This window comes from Pan paniscus, chromosome 1, assembly GCF_029289425.2.
Source record: "Pan paniscus chromosome 1, NHGRI_mPanPan1-v2.0_pri, whole genome shotgun sequence".
In the NCBI taxonomy this organism is placed as follows: domain Eukaryota; kingdom Metazoa; phylum Chordata; class Mammalia; order Primates; family Hominidae; genus Pan; species Pan paniscus.
Window position 1 is genome coordinate 174,100,060 of NC_073249.2, and position 25,454 is coordinate 174,125,513.

A 25,454-nucleotide genomic window follows, 5' to 3' on the forward strand; every position below is an offset into this window, starting at 1 on the left:
TGTATTTTTAGTAGAAACGGGGTTTCACCATGTTAGCCAGACTGGTCTTGAACCCCTGACCTCAGGCAATCTGCCTGCCTTAGCCTCCCAAAGTGCTGGGATTACAGGCGTGAGCAACCACGCCCAGCCATTTTTTTTTTTTTTTTTTTTTTTTTTTTGAGATGGAAGCTCACTCTGTTGCCCAGGCTGGAGTGCAGTGGTGTGATCTTGGCTCACCACAACCTCCACCTCCCCATTCAAGTGATTCTTGTGCCCACTGCAACCTCCACCTCCCAGTTCAAGTGATTCTCCTGCCTCAGATTCCCAAGTAACTGGGATTACAGGCGCGTGCACGACGCCCAGCTAATTTTTAGATTTTCAGTGGAGACAGGGTTTCACCATGTTGGCCAGGCTACTCTCGAATTCCTGAACTCAGGTGATCTGCCCGCCTCAGACTCCCAAAGTGCTGGGATTACAGGCATGTGCCACCATGCCCAGCCAGCCTCATCTTTCAAAATTCAAAGCTCACTACTTCTGTGATGTCTTTCCTAATTTCTAAGGCAGAATTAATTTTATTCTCAGCACCTGAAAAATTAAATTGTACCATTAAAAACAGCTACTGTGTACTGAATGACAACTGTGTGGTGCCAGCCACCAATCTATGTACTTCATAAATATTTTCAATCTTCAATAAACAACTTTGTTTTGAACAAAAGTAAACTGAGGCTCAGAAAGATTAATTTACATATCAGAGATAAAACAGCCAGCAGATGGCAGAGCAAGAATAAAAATCACGACAGCTATCTTTTACAAGGCATTTATTCTGTATCAGGTCCTGGTGCAGATCTCTTTCCATTTCTACATCCTGAGCCGAGCACAATTACATTATTGCATTTTAAAGATGAGGAAAATAAGGCTTAGGTTAAATCTTCCCCCATATTCACATGGCCAATATATTGCTAAACCCAGACTTCAACACAAGAATGAGGCCAAAGCTTATATTTTTAAGTTCTTAACTACTCTACTAATATCATAATTATAATTGTAGAGCACTTATATGCTAATATATGCTATGTGCTATATGCTACTAACTATGCTAAGTGCTTTACATATATAATTTCATTTATTTCTCATAAGAATTCTATAAATTAAATTCCATCAGTATCCCTATTCTACAGATAAGGACATTGAGGCTATCAGAGTTTAAGTAATTTGCTCAAGATTACAGAGCTAATAAATGGTAGAGTCAGGATTAGACCCCAAGCAATCTGACTCTAGAGTTAAATCTGTGCTTTTACCACTACATACACTGCCCTTTATATCTGATTCCCAAGCTAGTTTTCTTTTACAATTCCATGTTACACCATGGTTATCTATGACTGTATCTGTTTACCCCACTCAGCCATGAACTCTTCAAGTAGAAGTAACTTGTTAACCCTTCCTTTATCCCTAGAACCACATGCAGTCCCTGATTTTTACCTGTTACGAGAGAGAGAGAAAAAAAAAGAGTGAGTTCAAATTAAGAGAGTGGTAAAGGAACTTTCCCAGTGTCACATACTGTAGAAAGTGGGGCCAAGATACAAATCCAGGTCTGTTAATAATGAAGTCCATACTTTTTCTGCTACACCATATCATCTCTCAAACAGAATAATTATTAGTCTGGCTTTGAAATAAATGCCAAAATACAACTTGGGACTAACTAGTTAACAGTGGCCCAGACAGGAGGTGAAGATGCTATGGATTAGAGTACAGGCAATGAAAATGCAAAAAAAAAAAAATCAAAAGTGAAAAATATTTTGCAGAAAAGAATTGATGAAATGTAGTAAAGAATCAAACAGGAAATCAGTGCTGACTTTTTCTTAATACCCAGAACCTAGTATAACATCTGGCACCCTAGTAGACAGGCAAGTGTTCTTTGAAAGACTGATCAACATTCATACAACACATTTCTTACACACATTGTATCATTTACCCCTCACAACTTTCTTGTAGAACTTCTATACTAGATACCATTTTGTATATGAGGATGCTGGAACTCAGAAATAATAATGTACCCAAGTTCATATATTTAGAATGTGGCAGAACTGGACCTTGAACCAATCTTCAATGACAAATATCATGCCCTTTGTCTTACCCATAAAGCCTCTCAGATGGAGGGAAAGGATGGAGGGGGGAGTTAAGACCTTACCCGCCAAAAAAAAAAAACTCCAAAAATAAATCCCAGATTTAACCCAGATCTGTTAATTATGGTCAGAAGAGATAATGAAGCCCTGTAATTACCTCAAGTACAGCAAGCAGAGTGACACAGTCCCTGAGCAATGGCTGAAAATATATTCTATAGCAAATAGGAAAAAGAATTCCAGCCGCAAAAAAAAAAAAAAAAACAGTGGCCGATCTTTATTTTTTTGGTTAATATAGTGTTTTTTTGGGACATGATATAAACCTGATAAATGTGAATTTTTCAAGTAAAGTTTGCCCAGATTGGCCCTCTCAAATACTGCTGGTCGGAGTGTAAATTGGCACAATTTTTCAGAAACTGGGGAAGTCCCTTTATCACTCTCCTAATTTGAACTCATTCTCCTTTTTGTTCTTCTAATAGGTAAATATCAGGGACTATGCTGGGTTTGGGGGATACAGAAAGGGTTAATAATTCTGCTTGGTGTATCTGTGAACTCTATTCTACTTCATGATGTTTCAAGAAATGCAAATAAAGACTCTGAGTTATTTCAAAATGACTTTTTGGTTGCAGGATTGTGTTCCATGGATTATGACACTGCACTAAGACTAGACCACACAGGTCATAACTTAAAGAGTTAAATATTCGCCAGGTGCGGTGGCTCACACCTGTAATCCCAACGCTTTGGGGCGCCAAGGCGGGTGGATCACGAGGTCGAGACCATCCTGGCTAACACAGTGAAACCCCGTCTCTACTAAAAAAAATACAAAAAATTAGCTGGGCGTGGTGGCACGCGCCTGTAGTTGCTATTCAGGAGGCTGAGGCAGGAGAATTGCTTGAACCCAGGAGGTGGAGGTTGCAGTGAGCCGAGATCGAGTGCCACTGCACTCCAGCCTAGGCGACAGAGTGAGACTCCATCTCAAAAAAAAAAAAAAGTTAAATATTCAAGCGATTCTCCCCTTGTTTGCACCATTGCACTCCAGCCTGGGCAACAAGAGTAAAATTCCGTCAAAACAAAACAAAACAAAAAAAACAGCCGGATGCAGTGGCTCACACCTGTAATCCCATCACTTTGGGAGGCTGAGATGGGTGGATTGCTTGAGGTCGGGAGTTCAAGACCAGCCTGGCCAACATGGTGAAACCCCATCTCTACTAAAAATACAAAAATTAGCTGGGCATGGTGGTGGATGCCTGTAATCTCAGCTGCTCGGGAGGCTGAGGCAGGAGAATTGCTTGAACCGGGAGGCGGAGGTTGCAGTGAGCCAAGATCGCGCCACTGCACTCCAGCCTGGGCAACAGAGTGAGACTCTATAACAAACAAAAACAAAGAAAACCACCAGGTTAGAACCATGCCTTATCCCCTATGCTTACAGAGTAAATGTTTCAGTGTCTACTGAGTAAGAAGTAAGTATGAATAAATGAACTACCTATAAGCAGATCCTCTGCTCTTGAACCACAGCTTCTTATAAAAGCAAGGCATACCAGAGAGCATGGGGCAATGAAGACAAGGCAAAAAAGGAATCTCAATCCATTAGCTCTTCCTAAACCTTCTCATAGCTTTCTTTTAATCTCTACCCTTCCTTCCCACAACCCCCACTCCGGTTTTTATTGGTCTTCCTAAATGCTCCTGCCTTGAAGTATTTAGTCATTTACACAACACTCAACTAGAGGTATTCTCAGTAATTTCCCCAAGACTCAGTCAGTTATCTGTTTTGTTGGTTAGTTTGTTTTGTGTATTAAAAGCTTCATTCTGTTACTGTATTGCCAGAGCCATGGCAAAGAAGCATTTCAACATTCTGAGCACTTGTGGACTTCAGAATCTCTGAGCAATGAGGTTTATGTTTTGGTTAATTATAAGAAAAAATATCCTTTGTGAATTATGCTGGTAGCAATGCCTTACAGTAAACAAAGCATATTCACATCCTGATTTCATTTGATACTCACAATAACCTTACAAAGTAGAAGAAAAAGTATTAAAATTTTCATTTTACAGTTAAGAAAGCTGAGGCACAAAAATGACTTCTCTAGAAAATTTTTTTTTTTTTTTGAGATGGAGTCTCGCTCTGCCAGGCTGGAGTGCAGTGGCGCGATCTCAGCTCACTGCAACCTCCTCCGCCTCCCGGGTTCAAGAGATTCTCCTGCCTCAGCCTCCTGAGTAGCTGGGACTACAGGCGCGTGCCACCACGCCCGGCTAACTTTTTGTATTTTCAGTAGAGACGGGGTTTCACCATGTTAGCCAGGATGGTCTCGATCTCCTGACCTTGTGATCCGCCCGCCTTGGCCTCCCAAAGTGCTGGGATTACAGGTGTGAGCTACCGTACCCAGCCCTTCTCTAGAAATATCGTAGTTAAGAACAACAGTAGAACTGAAGTTGAATTCTAGTGTTATCACAATGGGCAAATTACCTAGCTCTTCTGACACTCAGTTCTGTCCTATGTAGAGTGGGGATAATATTAGTACAGTCATGTGTTGCTTAACAACAGGAATACATTCTGAGAAATGTGTCATTAGGCAATTTTGTCATTGTGTGATCACAGAGGTGGTAGATAGGATGCAAAAACCTGTACAGCATGTTACTGTACTGAATACTGTAGGCAACTGTAACAAAATGTTAAGTATTTGTGTATCTGAAAAATCTAAACATAGAAAAAGGCTGGATGCAGTGGCTCACATCTGTAATCCCAGCACTTTGAGAGGCTGAGGTGGGCAGATCACTTAAGGTTAGGAGTTTGAGATCAGCCTGGCCAACATGGTAAAACCCCATCTCTACTAAAAATAAAAAAATTAGCTGGGTGTGGTGGCTTGTGCCTGTAGTCCTAGCTACTGGGAAGGCTGAGGCAGGAGAATCGCTTGAACCCAGGAGGCGGAGGTTGCAGTGAGCTGAGATCAATTGTGCCACTGCACTCCAGTCTGGGTGACAGAGCGAGACTCTGTCTCAAAAAAAAAAGGAAGAAAAGAAAAGGTACAGTAGGAATAGGCATAGAAGATAAAAAATGGTACACCTGTAGAGGGGACTTAACATAAATGGAGCTTGCAGGACTGGAAGGTACTTGGAATAAATCAGTTGAATCAGTGATAGTGAATGTGAAGGCCTAGGACATTACTGCACACTATTGTAGACTATAAATACTTAAGCTACACTAAATTTATTTAAATGTTTTTTCTTTTTGGGGGGGTGGGGACAGAATCTATCACCCAGGCTGGAGTACAGTAGTGTGATCATAGCTCACTGCGGTCTCAATTTCCTGGAATCAAGCGATCCTCTCACCTTAGCCTTTGGAATACGTGGGACTACAGGTGTGCACCAAAGCACCCAGCTAATTTTTTTTTATTTTTGGTAAAGACAAAGTCTTGCTATGTTGCCCAGGCTGGTCTCGAACTCCTGAGCAAACTTGTTCTTTCTTCAGTAATAAATTAACATTATCTTACTGTAACTTTCTTAGCGATTTTATGAACTTTTACTTTTTTTTTCTTTTTTTTTAGTATTTATTGATCATTCTTGGGTGTTTCTCGGAGAGGGGTTTTGGCAGGGTCATAGGACAATAGTGGAGGGAAGGTCAGCAGATAAACAAGTGAACAAGGGTCTCTGGTTTTCCTAGGCAGAGGACCCTGCGGCCTTCCGCAGTGTTTGTGTCCCTGGGTACTTGAGATTAGGGAGTGGTGATGACTCTTAACTAGCATGCTGCCTTCAAGCATCTGTTCAACAAAGCACATCTTGCACCGCCCTTAATCCATTTAACCCTGAGTGGACACAGCACATGTTTCAGAGAGCATGGGGTTGGGGTAAGGTTATAGATTAACAGCATCCCAAGGCAGAAGAATTTTTCTTAGTACAGAACAAAATGGAGTCTCCTACGTCTACTTCCCTCTACACAGACACAGCAACAATCTGATTTCTCTCTCTTTTCCCCACATTTCCCCCTTGTCTATTCGACAAAACAGCCATCGTCATCATGGCCCATTCACAATGAGCTGTTGGGTATACCTCCCAGACGGGGTGGCGGCCGGGCAGAGGGGCTCCTCACTTCCCAGACGGGGCGGCCGGGCAGAGGCGTCCCCCACCTCCCGGACGGGGCGGCTGGCCGGGCGGGGGCTGCCCCCCACCTCCCTCCTGGATGGGGCGGCTGGCCGGGCGGGGGCTGCCCCCCAGAACTTTTACTTTTTTATTAACTTTTTGACTCTTTTTTTTTTTTTGAGACGGAGGCTCGCTCTGTCGCCCAGACTGGAGTGCAGTGGCACGATCTCGGCTCACTGCAAGCTCCACCTTCCGGGTTCAGGCCATTCTCCTGCCTCAGCCTCCCGAGCAGCTGGGACTACAGGCACCTGCAACCACGCCCGGCTAATTTTTTGTATTTTTAGTAGAGACGGGGCTTCACCATGTTAGCCAGGACGATCTCGATCTCCTGACCTCGTGATCCGCCCGCCTCCGCCTCCCAAAGTGCTGGGATTACAGGCGTGAGCCACCGCGCCCGGCCTACTTTTTGACTCTTGAAGTAACAAAACATAAACACATTGTACAGCTGTAAAAAAATACAAAAAAAATTCTCTCTTTTACATCTCTTTTTCTATCTTTTATTTTTTTTAGAGACAGGGTCTTGCTCTGTCACCCAGGCTGGAGTACAATAGCATAATCACAACTCACTGCAGCATCGACTTCCCAGGCTCAAGAGATCCTCCCACCTCAGCCATCCGAATAGCTGGGACTACAGGCACGTGTCATCATGTCTGGCTAATTTTTTGTTTTTGTGTAGAGACGGGGTCTTACTATGTTGCTCAGGTTTGAACTCCTGGGCTCAAGTGATCCTCCTGCCTCAGCCTCCAAAGTGCTGGGGTAATAGGCGTGAGTCACCATGTCTGGTCTCTCAACTCATAAGAATCAGGCTCAAGATGTCCTACCCAAAAGCTTCCTAAGACTGACAATTCCTGTAACAGAACACAAGGGCTTTCACAGTGCTCCTTTATTGTATCTTTGGGTGACTTTTTTCTAAAGATTGGGCCAGAAATCAGGTGACTACAAAAATTACAAACTCGACAATTTAATGATAGAAATAGATTTTTTATGGATATCTTTCTAAAAGACTATGTAATACTATGATGAAGAGTGTGGGCTTGGGAGTCAGACTGCCTGGATTAAAATGCCACCTCTACCATTTACAAACCTATATAACCTTAAGCAAAGTACTTAATCTCCCTGAACCTCAGTTTCATGATTGTAAAATGAAGACAAGAGCAGTGCCCATGTCATAGGATTGTTGTCAGAATTAAATAAATTCTAAATGCAACACACTAAGAACAGTAACTGGCATATACTACCTGCTCAATAAATGTTATTACCACAGAATATCAGCTGCATAGAAAAAAACCCCGCATTTTCTTCTCTACTGTATTCTCAGAGCCTAAAACAATGCCTACTACATAGTGGGCACTAAATGTTTATTGCATGAATAAATGAAAAGTCAAGCATGAATTTATTGTTAAGCATAAAATACACATTTGCCTCTAGAGAAAAAGACTACGTATCCAGAGAGAAATATTAAGTCCCAAGTCTAGCCTTGAAACCAAAATGAAACTGAAAGGCACTCAAGTATCATTTGAGTTCACAGGTACCTATGAGAAATTGAGATGTTAGATATCTCTGACTTCTCATTGTAATACTCCATGGAAAATCTCCTCTTAGTTGTTTGGGTTTTTAAAAAACTTTCTTTTCTTTTCTTTTCTTTTTTTTTTTTTTTTTTTTGAGACGAAGTCTCACTCTTTTGCCCCAGGCTGGAGTGCAATGGTGCAATCTCGACTCACTGCAACCTCTGCCTCTTGGATTCAAGCAATACTCCTGCCTTAGCCTCTCGAGTAGCTGGGATTACAGGTGCATGCCACCACACCTGGCTACTTTTTGTATTTTTAGTAGAGATGGGGTTTCACCATGTTGGCCAGACTGATCTCGAACTCCTGACCTCAGGTGATCCACCCGCCTCAGCCTCCCAAAGTGCTGGGATTACAGGCATGAGCCACCCCGCCCAGCAAAAACTTTTATTTTCTATTACAAATTCAACCAAGTCAGGCTTCCAGAAATAAACATCTACTATAACCTTAGAGATGATCTAATCCCTTTACCCTCCCCTGCCCCAACTGCAATCATTTTACAGACAAAGAGGAAGGTCAAGAAGGTAGTACCAGCAGGGCGCAGTGGCTCACACCTGTAATCTCAGCACTTTGGAAGGCCAAGGTGAGCAGATCACTTGAGGCCAAGAGTTGGAGACCAGCCTGGCCAACATGGTGAAACCCCATCTCTACTAAAAATACAAAAAATTAGCTGGGGGTGGTGACGCATGCCTGTAATCCAAGCTACTCAGGAGACTCAGCCATGAGAATTGCTTGAACCCCGGAGGCGGAGGTCGCAGTAAGCTGAGATGGTGCCACTTGCACCCCAGCCTGGGTGACAGAGACCCTGTCTCAAAAAAAAAAAAAAAAAAAGAAGGTAGTACCAAGGGCATAGATCACAGACAATAGATAACATTGTGTTTAAGGGTATGGAGATATTGAACTATTTGGTATAAACTATGGGGAATTGTTTTTCTTTTTAAAAGAACACCAACTACTCTTTGGAGACTCCTAGATGACAAATTGAAAAGCAAGTAAAGCAAGCTTCTTGCACATATCACTTTAAGGCCTGGCCACTATGGCAAGTGGATATGTGCTAAAGGGCAAGGAGGTAGAGTTCTACCTAAAAAAGATCAAGAGCTGGAAAGCTACATAAATGCCCTCCTCTTTCATCTAACGTCATGTGATAAAGCTATTCTAGGAAACAAAACAAAAATTCAGGTCAGTGGCCATTGAGCAGATCACAGGAATTGTCCACTCAAAGAGATACTTTAGCACTATTTTCCTGTTACCTACAATAACCAGGAGTTTTGAAATATAATAAGGTAAACAGAGAAGTGGGGTTAATAATGGAAAGAACACTGGGCTTGCACAGTCAGTTCTGGCTCTGCTACTTACTAGCTGTGTGACCTTAGGAAAGTCAATTAACTTCTCAGTTTCCTTATCTGAAAAATTGAAGCTAAACCTCTTGACTATCCCACAAAATAGTAATGAGGAATAAATGGGATATCCATGAAAATACCTTTAAAACAAGGGCCAGGAGCATGGCTCATGCCTGTAATACCAGCACTTTGGGAGGCTGAGGCAGGCAGATCACTTGAGGTCAGGAGTTCAAGACCAGCCCGGCCAACATGGTGAAACCACATCTCTACTAAAAATATAAAAATTAGCCAGGCATCGGGGGTGGGCGCCTGGGAGGCTGAGGCAAGAGAATCACTTGAACCTGGGAGGCAGAGGTGGTAGTGAGCCAAGATCGTGCTACTGCACTCCAGCCAGAGCTTCAGAGTGAGACTCTCTCAAAAAAAAAACAAATTAAAATAAATAAATAAAACAAAGTACTTTGCAAATATTAACTTAATTGAAATAAAAGGTCTCTGGTGTGAAAAAGGTGGGTAATACATTGAGAGGTTAGAGCTCAAGTTTACACAAAATTTAAGCCTATAAAAACAGTTTGCCCAGATCCCATAGTACTACAGCTAATACAATGTATCTACTCTACTATAGTACTTGCCTTTAACTTGCTAGAATCTTACTACCTTTTCTTTAAGAGATGGAAGGAATCACACAGAGGATTAATATAACCTTTTCATTTTACAAATTTAAAAATGGAGGCATAGAGAGTTAAAATGACTTGTGAAAGTTTACAGGGCCAGCTGGGCACTGTGGCTCTGGCTCAGACCTGTAATTCCAGCACTTTGGGAGGCTGAGGTGGGCAGATCACCCGAGGTCAAGAGTTCAAGACCCACATGGCCAACATGGTGAAACTCTGTCTCTACTAAAACTACAAAAATTAGCCAGGCGTGGTGAGGGGTAACTGTAATCCCAACCACTCGGGGGCTGAGGCAGGAGAATCGCTTGACCCCGGGAGGCGGAGGTGGAGGTGGCAGTGAGCCAAGATCGTGTCACTGCACTCCAGCCTGGGTGATACAATGAGACTCTGTCTCCAAAAAAAAAAAAAAAAAAAGGTTACAGGGCCTATGAAATGAAAATTATAAATGTTATATAACCAAGAATATTCCAGCTTTAAAAAAAAGAGTCCTGGCCGGGCATGGTGGCTCACACCTGTAATCCCAGCACTTTGGGAGGCCAAGGTGGGCGGATCACCTGAGGTCGGGAGTTTGAGACCAACATGGAGAAACCCCGTCTCTACTAAAAATACAAAATTAGCCAGGTGTGGTGGTGCATGCCTGTAATCCCAGCTACTCAGGAGGCTGAGGCAGGAGAATCACTTGAACTTGGGAGGTGAGGTTGTGGGGAGGCAGTGGTTGCGGTGAGCCAAGATCACACCATTGCACTCCAGCCTTGATAACAAGAGTGAAACTCCATCTCAAAAAAAAAAAAAGTCCTTAGAAAAGAAAAATATGACATTGAATAGGCATTAAGACACTGGAAAGCTAAGAAAAACATTTATACAAAGGAGAACTGAAGATAACAGAAAAAACAAAAGATCTTTATATAAAGCTATTAAGGCCAGGTGTAGTGGCTCATGCCTGTAATCCCAGCACTTTGGGAGGCCGAGGCGGGCAGATCACTTGAGCTTAGGAGTTGGAGACTAGCCTGGCCAACATGGTGAAACCCAGACTCTACTAAAAAACTACCAAAATTAGCCGGGCATGGTGTCAAACATCTGTAGTCCCAGCCACTTAGGAGGCTGAGGCTGCAGTGAGCCAAGATGCCACCACTGTACTCCAGCCTGGGCGACAGAGTGAAGACCTTGTCTCAAAAAAATAAAAATAAAGAAAAAGTTAATAAAAGTTTTTAAAAGAATTAACCACCCCTCTAGATTTACCAGTAACTGATTATTTACTATCTGAGTTTAAACATTCTACTCTCTGGAAGAACACCTCTACAAATTATATAGACAAGTGACTTTCAAGTGTTTATACAAAGGGATACTGCTTCGCAATTCATCTCAAAATCAGGAGGCTGTCTTCTCAGCTCTTCCTGTTAAATCCTTGTGGACAGAACATTTGTCCTAGGTCAAAAGTGCCATTTAGGCTAGTAAAAGAAACTATCCGATCTAACATTTCTCACCTACCCAACCTCTTTTCCCCTCAGGGGACCTGTACAGAGTGTTCAATTTTTTTCATCTATCACAACATCTCAGTTAACATTACCTTATGCAATTCTCTATCAAACACACACTGATCAAACATCGTACTGCTCAGTATTGTTGTGTTTTTTTTTGAGACAGAGTTTTGCTCTTGTTGCCCAGGCTGGAGTGCAATGGCACGATCTTGGCTCACTGCAACCTGTCTCCTGGGTTCAACCAATTCTCTTGCCTCAGCCTCCCAAATAGCTGGGATTACAGGCATGCCACCACGCACAGCTGATTTTTGTATTTTTAGTAGACATGGGCTCCCACTATGTTAGCCAGGTGGTCTTGAACTCCTGACCTCAGGTGATCCGCCCGCCTCGGCCTCCCAAAGTGCTGGGATTACAGGCGTGAGCCACCACGCCCAGCCAATATTGTTCAGTTCAATATTGATAAGTACTTACTACATGTCAAGCACTATGCTAAGTGCTTATGACATGAAACTGTAAAAACACAGCACTGTCCTGCCCTCAAAGAGCTCACATCTGGAGACACAGCCAGCCTCATTAACAAATAATAATACCACAGAAAACAACTGCTATAACCAGGGCACATACACTGTACAGGAGAGGCATACAGAAATGCCTAACCCAAGGTTTCCTGGGGGCAACCAAAGCCTTCACAAAGGAGATAGGGCATAAAGGGACACTTGAAGGTTTAATAATTAAGAAGTAGTACCAGGCACAATGGCTCACGCCTGTAATGCCAGCACTTTGGGAGGCCGAGGTGGGTGGATCACTTGAGGTCAGGAGTTAGAGACCAGCCTGGCTAACATGGTGAAACCCCAGCATTCCAGGCAAAAGAAACAGTGTAAGCAAAACTTAGAGGCACAAAAAACAGCATAATGTTCATGCAGTATTACTGAGCATAAAATGTAAAGATTTTTTCTCATAAAATGAGAAATAAGGCTAAAGCAGTAAAAAAGATCAGATCATAAAGGTCCTAGTATACTACATAAAACACTTTCAGGCCAGGCACAGCGGCTCACACCTGTAATCCCAGCACTCTGGGAGGCCAAAGGGGGCAGATCACTTGAGGACAGGAGTTCGAGACCAGCCTGACCAACATGGCAAAACCCCGTCTCTACTAAAAAATACAAAAATTAGCCAGGCGTAGTGGTTCACGCCTGTCATCCCAGCACTTTGGGAGGCCAAGGTGGGCGGATCACCTGAGGTCAGGAGTTCAAGACCAGCCTGGCCAACATGGTGAAACCTCATCTCTACTAAAAATACAAAAATTAGCTGGGCATGGTGGCAGGTGCCTGTTATCCCAGCTACTCAGGAGGCTGAGGCAGGAGAATTGCTTGAACCTGGGAGGCCGAGATGGTGCCACTGCACTCCAGCCTGGGTGACAGAGCAAGAATCCATCTCAAAAAAAAGAAAAAAAAGAAAAAGAAAAAGAAAAAAATTAGCTGGGCATGGTAGTGCATGCCTGTGATACTCAGGAGGCTGAGGTGGGAGAATCACTTGATCCTGGGAGGCAGAGGTTCTAGTGAGCTGAGATCACGCCACTGCACTTCAGCTTGGGTGACGGAGAGAAACTCTGTCTCAATAAATAAATAAATAAATAAAACACTTTCATTCAACAACTATTTGCTGAGTCCCTACTGTGTGCTAGACATCACCAAGTACACAGGATACAGATCTCTGTAGATTCACTGCTGTCTATATGAATGGCTGTTAGCTGAGTTGTGCAGTACAATCTGTATAGCACAGCAGCCCTGTAAGACCACTGTAAACTAGCAGGGCCGAAACTGCAGGCTCCACAAGGATCTTAAGGAGTTCACAAATTCCCATGCATATCAAGTACACTCTGTACACAATAATATCTTGATATTTTTAATGCATAATAGATGTTAGACTTAACAGAGTATCATTTTAAAATATTACTGAATTCCTACTGGACCTGCTTTTTGCTTTTTCTCCCCCACAGTTAATATGTTCTGAAAGTATGTTACTGTCCTGTCTCTCAAGGTTTTCAGTGTTAAAAAGGTATCTTCACAGGGTCTATTGTCTCAGACAATAGGGAGGAATTTAAAAATTCTGAGTAGGAAGACCAAGGCAGGCAGATCACTTGAGGTCAGGAGTTCGAGACCAGCCTAGCCAACATAGTGAAACCCCATCTCTTCTAAAAAATACAAAAATTAGCCGGGCATGGCAGTGGGCGCCTGTAGTTCCAGCTATTCAGAAGGCTGAGGCAGGAGAATCACTTGAACTCGGGAGGCGGAGGCTGCAGTGAGCCGAGATCGCGCCACTGCACTCCAGTCTGGGTGGCAGAGAGAGACTCTGTCTCAAAATAAAAAAAATTCTGAATAGGAGGAGTGGCACGCCTCCAGTCTTTTCTCATTCCACCCTTGCCTAGTTACTATACAATTTCTTTTTCTTTCATTTATGAGCCTGAAAAATCTTAATCACAATTACTTAGTGTGAGAATAATACTTGTAGCATTAAGTTTGTCAAAGAAATACTTAAGTGCTGAAGACATATTGTTCTTCAAAGTGCTTTAGAAAAGTGATTTGGGCCGGGCACGGTGGCTCATGCCTGTAATCCCAGCACTCTGGGAGGCCGAGGCAGGCGGATCACCAGAGGTTGGGAGTTCGATACCAGCCTGACCAACATGGAGAAACCCCGTCTCTACTAAAAATACAAAATTAGCCAGGCATGGTGGCACATGCCTGTAATCCCAGCTACTAGGGAGGCTGAGGCAGGAGAACCGCCTGAACCTGGGAGGCGGAGGTTGCGGTGAGCCGAGATCGCACCATTGCACTCCAGCCTGGGCAACGAGAGAAACTCCGTCTCAAAAAAAAAAAAAAGTGATTTGGACCGGGCGCAGTGGCTCATACCTGTAATCCCAACACTTTGGGAGGCCAAGGCGGGTGGATCACCTGAGGTCAGGAGTTCAAGACAAGCCTGACCAACATGGAGAAACCCTGTCTCTACCAAAAATACAAAAATTAGCTGAGCACGGTGGCACATGCCTGTAATCCCAGCTACTCGGGGGGCTGAGGCAGGAAAATCGTTTGAACTCGGGAGGTGGACGTTGTGTTGAGCCCAGATTGCACCATTGCACTCCAACCTGGGCAACAAGAGCGAAAATCCATCTCAAAATAAAAGAAAAAGAAAAAGAAAATTGGTCAGAGAATGTGTACAATTTTGTGGTTCTTGAACTCATACTGCCAAATCACTTTTTTTTTTTTGGAGCCAGAGTTTCACTCTTGTTGCCCAGGCTGGAGTGCAATGGCGCGATCTCGGCTCACTGCAACCTCCGCCTCCCAGGTTCAAGTGGTTCTCCTGCCTCAGCCTTCTGAGTAGCTGGTATCACAGGCATGCGCTACCACACCCAGCTAATTTTTTATTTTTTTTTGAGATGGCAACAGATTGAGACTCTTTAAAAAAAAAGCCTTTTATTCCATTGTTAATAATGACTATTTCTACCGCTTATTAAATATACTTTAAGAGCTAGTTTTAGGACCTATGAAAAAAGCAGTGTTTTAGCCAGCATTTCCCAATTCATCTACAGGCTCACATCATTACATTCAATATTGATGTCTGCTGGGCTCATGGCTTGACATCCCAGCACTTTGATGGGCTGAGGCAGTAGGATCACTTGAGCCCAGGAGTTTGAGACCAGCCTGGCAACATAATCTAGACCCTACCTCTACAAAAATAAAAAAAATTAGCTGGGCATGCTGGCATATGCCTGTGGTCCCAGCAACTCAGGAGGATGAAGCAAGAGATCATCTAAGCCCAGGAGTTCATGGTTATAGTGAGCTATGATTACGCCACTGCACTCCAGCCTGGGCCACAGAGCAAGACCCTGTCACTATGAAAAAACAAAACAAAAAAAAATTATGTCTATTTCAATTTGTATATTTTTGAATATTTAATAATTATCTAAAATTTTCTCCTTTATAAAAATAGAATAGTTTGAGAGTATCCAACAATTTATCTACTGAATGTGTGTCAATTAGTGGGAATTAGGAGAATGGCTCATGATAAAGTCATTGCATTGTTATAACTTAATCTGAACACTGAATGCAGTAGCTTTTCTTTGTATAACAAACTGTTAAAGACAAGAAATATAAGTACATTGATGATGAAATACAAGAATGAGTACATTTATCTGATCATGATTCTTAAATGATACATCAAGATATCTCTGATTGATTGATTGATTGATCTTACAGTGTCTTGCTCTGTTGCCCAGCCTGGAGTGCAGTGGTGTGAACCCTGCTCACTGCAGCTTCAACCTCCTAGGCTCAAGCAATCCTCCCACCTCAGCATCCTGTGTAGCTGAGACCCCAGATGTGCGCTAATTTTTTCATTCTGTGTAGAGACAGGGTCTCAATATCTTGTCCAGGCTGGTCTCGAACTCCTGGGCTCAAGCAATCCACCCACCTTTGTCTCCCAAAGTGTTGGGATTGTAGATGTGGATTACAGGCGTGAGCCACCATGCCCAGCCTCACAAAAACTATACAAAAAATATACTCTTGGAAATCATTAAGCATGACCTCTAGAACAAACACATTTAATAAAAAAGAATAAAAACTAACATTCTATTTAAGAGATATTACTATTATTTTGAAATCATGGAACCTATAAAAGGTTTGATATACAAATTTTACCACAGAGTAAAATCTGATAAAACTTTCTCAGTAACTTAATTTTACGTACAGAAACTCAATGCAAGATACTCTGAAAATGACTAGAATGATGATCCTACAGAGAACTAGCTGAGGCTTGTTTGTAAATTTTACTGAAATAGGAAATAATTCTGTCTTTGTATACAATTGCTTCCACGCATGAGCTTTATCTAAGGAAAATAACCTCCTATGTTGGATTAATAATTTTTTTTTTTTTTGAGATGGAGTTTCACTCTTTTTGCCCAGGCTGGAGTGCAATGGCTCGATCTCAGCTTACTGCAACCTCCGCCCCCCCCGGGTTCAAGTGATTCTCCTGCCTCAGCCTCCGGAGTAGCTGGGATTACAGGCACCCGCCACCACACTCGGCTAATTTTTATATTTTTAGTAGAGACAGGGTTTCACCACATTGGCCAGGATGGCCTTTTTTTTTTGAGACAGAGTCTTGCTCTGTCGCCAGGCTGGAGTGCAGTGGCACAATCTCGGCTCACTGCAACCTCTGCCTCCCGGGTTCAAGAGATTCTCCTGCCTCAGACTCCTGAGTAGTTGGGACTACTGGTGTGTGCCACCACGCTCAGCTAGTTTTTCTATTTTTAGTAGAGACGGGGTGTCTTTTTTTAACCTCTGTAATCACAGTATCTCAATCTCTTGACCTCGTGATCCGTCTGCCTTGGCCTCCCAAAGTGCTGGGATTACAGGCGTGAGCCACCACGCCCGGCCAAATTATTAATTTAGAATTTTAGTCAGCTAATAAATTATATGTCTAATAATAGGGGGAGATACAGAATGCCACTAGTGTTAATATTTAATCTCTGTATACAAGATATAATTTTCTTTTAAGCAAGAAGGAAATTTAGTAAGATTTCCCTCCTATTGTAGGACATTTCTCCACTTGTGCTTCTGAATAACTCTGATTCATACTGGCTTGAGACTGCTCAGACTTATGGTTCAAAAGCATAAGCTTGGAAGGGATTTTAACTTATTTATTGATTCCCCTACACACATCCTTTTTCAAGTTTCAAGAACACATTTACTGATATTAATAATAACTTCCATCTTTTTAGTTCAAAATGTCACTGTCATAAGAAAAAAATAGGCTGGGCACGATGGCTCAGGCCTGTAATCCCAGGACTTTGGGAAGCCAAAGTGGGCAGATCACATGAGTCCAGGAGTTTGAGAGCAGCCTGGGCAACATGGTGAAACCCCATCTCTACAGAAATACAAAAATTAGCCTGGCGTGGTACTGCACGCCTGTAGTCCCAGCTGCTTGAGTTGGATGAGGCGGGAGGATGGCTTGGGCCTGGGAGGTCGAGACTGCAGCAAGCCGTGGTTGCACCACTGAACTCCAGCCTGGGTGACAGAGTGAGATCCTGTCTCAAAAATAAATAAATAAATAAAAGCTATTAGTGTTGCTGCTTAACCATCCTATCTAAAATAGTTGCCCTCTCACACACACACAATATCACTTTATATCTTAGCCTGGTTTATTTTTTCTTAGTATTTATTATATAACTATTGTCATTATACATTTATAGATGTATTTATTGTGTATCCCCTCCCTGTACCCCATGTCTTTTTTTAACTTCTGTAATCACAGTGCCTAGAACATCACCTAGCCCTTAGGAGCTGGTCAAAAATCATCTCTTTATCAATGATTTTTATATTCTGGAATGGAAAGAGACTCTAATCAAATAATTACAGTAAGAAATATAAAATTCCTGTTGCTATGTACTCTATGAAAAAGTGCTACATAATAAAGAGGAGAGTGACCTAGGTTTTTTGGACAGGGTTTCCCTGAGTTCCTTGAATGGAGAACTCCAGGATATGTTAGAGTTAGGCAGGCAAGAGAGAGTATCACCACAGGTCATTTGCACATGCTGCTCCTTCTGTCTGGACTCTTTTTTTTTTTTTCTTTTTTTTTGAGATGGAGCCTCACTCTGTTGCCCAGGCTGGAGTGCAGTGGCACAATCGCAGCTCACACTGCAGCCTCCACCTCCCGGGTTCAAGCAATTCTCCTGCCTCAGCCTCCCGAGTAGCTGGGATTACAGGCACCTGCCACCATGCACAGCTTATTTTTGCATTTTTAGTAGAGACGGGGTTTCTCCATATTGGTCAGGCTGGTCTTGAACTCCTGACCTCAGGTGATTCACCCACCTCGGCCTCCCAAACTGCTGGGATTACAGGCATGAGCCACTGCACCCGGCCTATCTGGACTATTCTTTACATAACTCCTACAATTTAATCCCTCAGTTCTCTACTTGAAAGTAAGACCCTCTGCAAAGCTACTCCTAACTATTCCATTCCATTATTCCACAACTTCTCTTTTCTTTCCTTTCTTTTTTTTTTTTTTTTTTTTTTAATGAGGTCTCACTCTGTTGCCCAGGCTGGAGTGCAGTGGCATGATCATAACTCAATGCAGCCTTGAACTGCTGGGCTCAAGTGAGCCTCCCACCTCAGGCTTCAGAGCAGATGGTACTACAGGCATGCACCACCATGCCCAGCTATCAACTTGTCCTTTTTCAGCACACTCAAGATATATTAAAACTCTTCACATTTAAAATTACTGTATAAAGGCTGGATGCAGTGGCTTGTGCCTGTAATCCCAGCACTTTGGGAGGCCAAAGTGGGAAGATCCCTGGAGGCCAGAAGTTTGGTACCAGCCTGGCCAACACAGGGAGATCTCTTCTCTACACAAAAACAAAAAATCAGCTGCACATAATAGAGCACACTTGAAGTCCTAGCTTTACTTGGGAGGCTGAGCTGGAAGGACTGCTTGAGCCTAGGGGTTTGAGGCTGCAATGAGCCGTAATCACGCCGCTGCACTCCAGTCTAGGCGGCAGAGCCAGACCCTATCTCAAAATAAATAAATAAATAAATAAATAATAAAATAAAATTACTCTACATACATGAGATGAAAAATGCCAGAGGTCACATCTATTTTACTATCTGTGATTTCCCCAGTGTCAACACAGTCAAAGACACTCCAAAAACATTATTAGATTAATTAAAAGTAAGGACTATGTCTTAGACCAGTAGTTCTCAAATTGTGGTTCACAGACCAGCAGCATCAGCATTACGTGGGTTTTGACAGAAATGCAAACTTTTGTAGTAGTTCACGTCTATAATTCCAGCACTCTGGGAGGCTGAGGCAGGAGGATCACTGGAGCCCAGGAGTTTGAGGCCAGCCTAGGCAACATGGCGAAACCCCATCTCTACAAAAAATATAAAAATTAGCCAGGTGTGATGATGGGCACCTGTGGTCCCAGCTACTTGGGAGGCTGAGGTGAGAGGATCGCTTGAGCCTGGGAAGTCAAGGCTGCAGTGAGCTGTGATCATGCCACTGCACTTCAGCTTAGGGACAGAGCAAGACCCTGCCTCAAAAAAAAAGAACTGCAACCTCTCAGGCCCTGCCCTCAGTTCACTGCAACCTCCACCTCCTGGGTTCAAGTGATTCTCCTACCTCAGCCTCTCGAGTAGCTGGGATTACAGGCGTGTGCCACCACACCCAGCTAATTTTTGTATTTTTAGTAGAGACGAGGCTTTGCCATGTTGGCCAGGCTGGTCTCGAACTCCTGACCTCGGGTGATCCGCCTGCCTTGGCCTCCCAAAGTGCTGGAATTACAGGTGTGAGCCACCACGCCCTGCCAAGAATTCATCTTAAACATCTCAACTATTCAAACACAACCTAACTAACATTTAACAAATATAAAATACAAAGCTTTATAATAATCATTCATTCAACTGTATTTATTATCTACAAAAATATTGCACGAGAAAGTGGCCTCTACTGATAATTCCTAGCTCAAAATAAGCTAATATTCTGCCTTCTCCTCACCTCTCCCATACATACACTGTTACTCTGTGTGTATATGTTTTAACAAGCAAGGAAAAATCAATTTAATTAGATGCAGAGTTTAAAACATAATCATGCCTAATATGTCTGCTGTGGTCTGAACGTTTCTGTCTCCCTAAATTCATATGTTGGAATCCTAACCCCCAAGGTAATGGTATGAGGAGGTGGGGCCTTTGGGAGGTGATTAGATCACCAGTGTAGTGCCCACATGAATGGGATTAGTGCCCTTATAAAAGAGACTCCAGAGAGCTGCCTGGCCCCTGCCACCATGTGTGAAAACAGTGAAAAGGTGACTTAGGAAGAGCCCTCACGAGACACTGAATCCACTGGGGAACTGATTTTGGACTTCCCAGCCTTCCAAACTCTGAGAAATAAATTTCTGTTGCTGACAAGCTACCTAGTTCATGGTATTTTGTTACAGTAGATTGAATGGGCTAAGACAGTATCTTGCTACCCTCATTTCCTACTACACATCTTCATTCTTGCATCCTTCCATGCTATATAAGGGTAATACTACTTCCTACAATGCATCCTAATTCCTTCCTACTTTCTTTCTTAAAAAAAAAAAAAATCTCTGTGAGGGGATCCTTTCTACTTGCTACTCACATTCACAATGAGGCATTCTTCCCCTTCCCAAAATGATCTATATAAATCCTATTCAACTTTCAGGCCCAGCTCAAAGGACACTTTTAGATCCTAAATACCTCAAAGGGGAGTTCATAACTCCTCCCTCTCATACATTCATTCTCAATGGAAGGGCCCACACTTTCAAAAATCTAGCAGTGTAATGTCTTAGGTAGGATAGCTCTTTATTCTGAAAAGTATATCATCATACCTCACTCAATATCATTTTTGCATCAAAATTAAGATTCTCTGCCCAGGCGTGATGGCTCATGCCTGTAATTCTAGCACTTTGGGAGGCCAAGGTGGGAGGATGGCTTGAATCCAGGAGGTCAAGACCAGACTGGGCAACACAGCAAGACTCCATTTCTACAAAAAGTTTTACAAATTAGCGGGGCACGGTAGTCCGTGCCTGTGGTACCAGCTACTTGTGAGGCTGAGGTGGGAAGATCACTTGACCTCAGGAGTTCAAGGCTGCAAAGAGCCATGATTGTGCCACTGCATTCCAGCCTGGGCCACAGAGCAAGATCGTCTCCAAACAACAATTCTCAAACTCACTCTTTCTGTGTAGTCCACTAGTTACCTCAAATTTCAGTTTAAGTTTATATTAGTCAGGTGGGAAATGAGACCATAAAGTGAATCATTCAAGCACCTAGCTGGCCTGGGCACTTGGAATAATAAGTAAGGCACGGTTGCTACCTAGAACTTACATTCCACAGGGAGAAACAGGTTAGCATACAACAACAGTGTGTGAAAGTGAAGGAGACAAACACAGGAAAATGACAGACTAAAAATGCAGGAGCGAGTTAGGGAAAATTCATAGATTAAATAATTTTATAGTATATTACTTTTCCAAAAAACAGCTGGAGGGAAAAAAAGAAACTGACTAACCTCCTAGGGGAACATAATTATCAGGACTTAGTTTTGCCTTATTCCTCCCAGAGACCAAAATTTAGCTTGTTGCATATGATGGAGCAATGTTTTCAATAAATGTACAGCAAACCACTTATAACCCAACTCAATGAAAAAACCAACTGAAGCCTCAACCTATTTTCAAACAGAAAGAAAATTTGCAAATATAAGGTTCTCTCAACTAAAGGCAGACAGGGCAAAACAAATGAACTCTTTAGAAGGTTTAAAGAGACTGTCACAACCTGCCAACCTGATTGTCAGTCCTCAAATGCCCTTGGTCTCTGCCTCCAAATGAAAACAAATCATTTGTTTTTAGTAATAATAGCCAAGCTTGTAAATAAGTATTTTTAAACTTCTCCAACTGCACCTCCACATTAAAAGATGCTCGAAATAAAAAAAATTCAAAACATTTTTTAGCTATTTCTGTCAAAAGACTAGATCTCTCCTGAGGTCACAGTATGCATGCTGGCCCTCACTTCACTGCTCTGTAACACACCACCACTTCGATTTTGCAATGACACTAGGTGAATAGGCTTCCAGGATCTCTTCAATGCCTCCAAAAACGAAAAGGAAGAAGCAAGCCTATAAATCCCTATCTGCCCGCCCTACAGCTCCCGGGAAACAACAGTCCTCAAATTGTTCCTGCTTAGACCCCTGAAGCCCGTAGAAGGAAATGGGGACAACTGCGACGGCGAACCGAGCGAGGACATCCGATAAGGGAAGAGGAAACGTGGATGGAAGAGGACGAAGGGGAGAAGGAACACGGAGAGAAGGGGGCAGTGGAGATAAAATGGTGAAGAGGGGTGAGAAGAGCAAGGAAGAGCAGCGAAAACTAGGGAGGAAAGGGGGGAAAGTAAAAATCACATAAGAGGAAAAAAGGCAAAATGATAGAGGAGAAAGAAAGGAAGGGTTAGGGTTAAAGGACAAGGAGTGGGCGACAAAGGGAATGAGAAAAAGGCTGTCACTGGGGGTGATAAAAAGGATGTCATCGGGGAGAAGGGAGATTCAGGGGGTGTCACCTAAAGGGGTTCACCGAAGCAGGTGAATGGGGGAGCACGGGGAAGGAGGAGCTGAACACCGAGGGGGCGGTAACGAGGGAGAGAGGTAAAGGCAGGGAGCCCGAGGGGACACCAGAGACAGGGAGGGGCAAGACCGCAGGGGCCAGCGCGACGGGCGGGGGCTAGGGTGGCGGGCGGCTGCGGCTAGGGCAGGCCTTGCTCCCTCACCATGGCTGCGCCGGCCTGGTCCTCGGGCATGCAGCCTCCGTCCTGGGTGCGGCGGCGGGCCGGACCGGAGCCCGCCCCCAGGCTGAGCCGGCGCGGAGGCTCCAGGAGGCTCCGGCGAGCGGCGGCTCCGGGCTTGGCCCAGGCCTCGGCCTCTTTCCCTCAAGCTAGAAGCGTAGCAGTAGCAGCCGCAGCCGCAGCCCGAACCGGAGCGCAGACTCCGCCCCCGCGAGGACCCGCCCGGGCGCGCGAGCCCGCACCTGGACCCGCCTCCGCTCTCAATGCGCAGACTCAGACGAGGGGGTCCCGCCCCCACCAGCCCGACCTCCAGCTTCTCCCCTCCCAGGCCCTTAAAGGAGCCACACACCCCCAAATCCTAGCATCCCTTCAAAATATGAAAAGCTTTAAATATTACATCATGACGAGAGATTAGAGCATCGCTCACTTCGGTCACCTATAGACTCCTCTGTCATTCACCATCATTCTCTAAGATTTGGGCTTCTGGTTCACTGTCATTCATTAGTACTATTGTCATAACTCTTGGTTATTTCAAAATTCGCTTAATTCTTCCAATCCTCTGGCCTCTCAGATTCTTCTCTAGGGATCATTCTTGGCTCAGCCTCTCACTCTCATGCTCATACGAATAATTGTAACTTCTCTAAAATCTCAATTTTAATCCTCTAACTCCCATTGCAACCTTCTTCCTTTCTTTCTTTCTTTCTTTTTTTTTTTTTTTTTTTTTTTTTTTTTGAGATGGAGTTTCGCTCTTGTTGCCCAGGCTGGAGTGCAGTGGTGCGATCTCGGCTCACTGCAACCTCCACCTCCCGGGTTCAAGTGATTCTCCTGCCTTAGCCTCCCGAGTAGCTGGGATTACAAACACCCGGCACCACACCCGGCTAATTTTTGTATTTTTAGTAGAGACGTGGCTTCACCATGTTGGCCAGGCTGGTCTCGAACTCCTGACCTCAGGTGATCCGCTTGCCTTGGCCTTCCAAAGTGCTGGGATTACAGGCGTGAGCCGCTGCGCCCGGCCACAACCTTCTTCCTTTATAGCTCACTCTGTCTGATAATACTCCAACTCCAAAAACTTCAACTCCAAGACCCCAAATCCATTGATCCAACTACCTTTTCGCTATTCCTCCCCACGCTGGCCTTATGTACTTACTTTCTTCCTGAAACAGCTTAGATTCTATCGTCCGTCATGAAATGGAATCTAATAGAATCTAAGCTGTTTGGGGAAGAAAGTGAGTACATGAGGTACATGAAGTCGATTTCTTCAGTATTACCTTCATTTCTCTAGTCGTTCTCTGCTTTCTTTGTACTGACAGAACTCCAGCAATGGAGTGGGTGGAGAAAAAGCCAAAAGTGGTTGACTGACTCCCCGTAAATTTGAGATCATTATTCTCAAGGGGCCATAATGAGTGGCTACCCTACCACATTTCTCCAGTTTCACACACTCTCCCACCTTGCTACATAACTATTTCAAGTCTCCTGTCTCTTCAAACCTCCGACACTTCCTCCCTCATCTCATTTAGCTGATGATTTTGCTTCTAATTCACAAGAAAATCAAACAAACCAAAAAGAACATCTACAAGTTCCCAGCACCCACCATGACTTCCAACGAACCTGTAACTCTGCTTTGATGCTCTCTCTGCCTTCCTTTCCTTACTACAAATTAATTATTTGTCTTTTAGCTAACGTCAAATCCTCCTCAGTTCTCAAGCATCTGTGCTAAAAGACCCAGATTTTATCCCCAATCACAAAACTAAATTTCTGTAAAATACAATCAAAATTAATTACTAGAAAAAATTAAAATTTAAAAACAAGCATCCAAAATGCAAGCCCAGATTTTTTAGACCTGCTTAACCATTTTAAAGTGTACAGTTCAAAGGTATTAAATACATTCACATTGTTGTGCAACCATCCCCATCAAGAAGCTCCAGAACTTTTTATTTTTTCTTTTATTTATTTATTGAGACAAGTTCTTACCCTGTCACCCATCAGGAGTACAGTGGCACAATCACGGCTCACTCAGCCTCAAACTCCTGGGCTGAAGTGATCCTCCCACCTCAGCCTCCTAAGCAGCTAGAACTACAGGCACATACCAGCACGCCTGGCTACCTTTTTTTTTTTTTTTTGTAGAGACAAGGTCTCACTGTGTTGCCCAGGTTTGTCTCAAACTCCTAGGCTCAAGTAATCCTCCTGCCACAGACTTCTAAAGTGCTAGGATTACAGACGTGAGCCAATGTGCCAGGCCTCCAGAACTTTTTTATCTTGCAAAGCTGAAAGCTTGTACTCGTTAAACAATAACTCCCCATTCCTAACTTCCCCCAATCCCTCACCATCACTGTTCTGCTTTCTATCTCTATGAATTTGACTACTCTAGGCAGAATTTTTATTATTAAACCCAACACGCGTAACATTTTTCTGTCAAATTGTTATAAAAGTTTCAAAATATTAATTCTGAATTGCTGTCACAAACTGGTGAAAAACCATTTCTAGATGGTCACTAGTCCATTGATCACACTTTGAGAAGCTCAAGTACTAGGTCTCATACCACGTCACTTTCTCAAAGACACCTATCCAGCAATTCTTCCTCTCGCCTACATCGCTATTTTTCTGCTATTACCTCTCATTGCTATAGCAACATGATTTTATTTCTTCCATCTTAAAACAATCAAACAAAAAACCCTCCTTAGGTTGCAGTGAGCCAAGATCGCGCCACTGCACTCTAGCCTGGGCAACAGAGCAAGACTCCATCTCAAAAAAAAAAAAAAAACCCTCTCTTGACTGGACTTGACCCCCCACCTACTGCCCCATTTCTCCATTCTCTTTTCTGCAAAATGTCTCACAAAGGT

General features: G+C 43.4%; 1 protein-coding gene across 1 annotated transcript in view; it reads right to left on the reverse strand.

Moving 5' to 3' along the window:
• ZYG11B (zyg-11 family member B, cell cycle regulator) overlaps positions 1 to 23,689 on the reverse strand; it is a 101,775-nt gene extending 78,086 nt beyond the window's left edge. Inside the window, exon 1 of the mRNA XM_003815029.5 lies at positions 22,600 to 23,689. Within this exon, the coding sequence (XP_003815077.2) occupies positions 22,600 to 22,629 (30 nt within the window). The 5' untranslated portion in view covers positions 22,630 to 23,689. The remainder of the gene's footprint in view (positions 1 to 22,599) is intronic.
• Between the last annotated feature and the right edge of the window lie 1,765 nt (positions 23,690 to 25,454).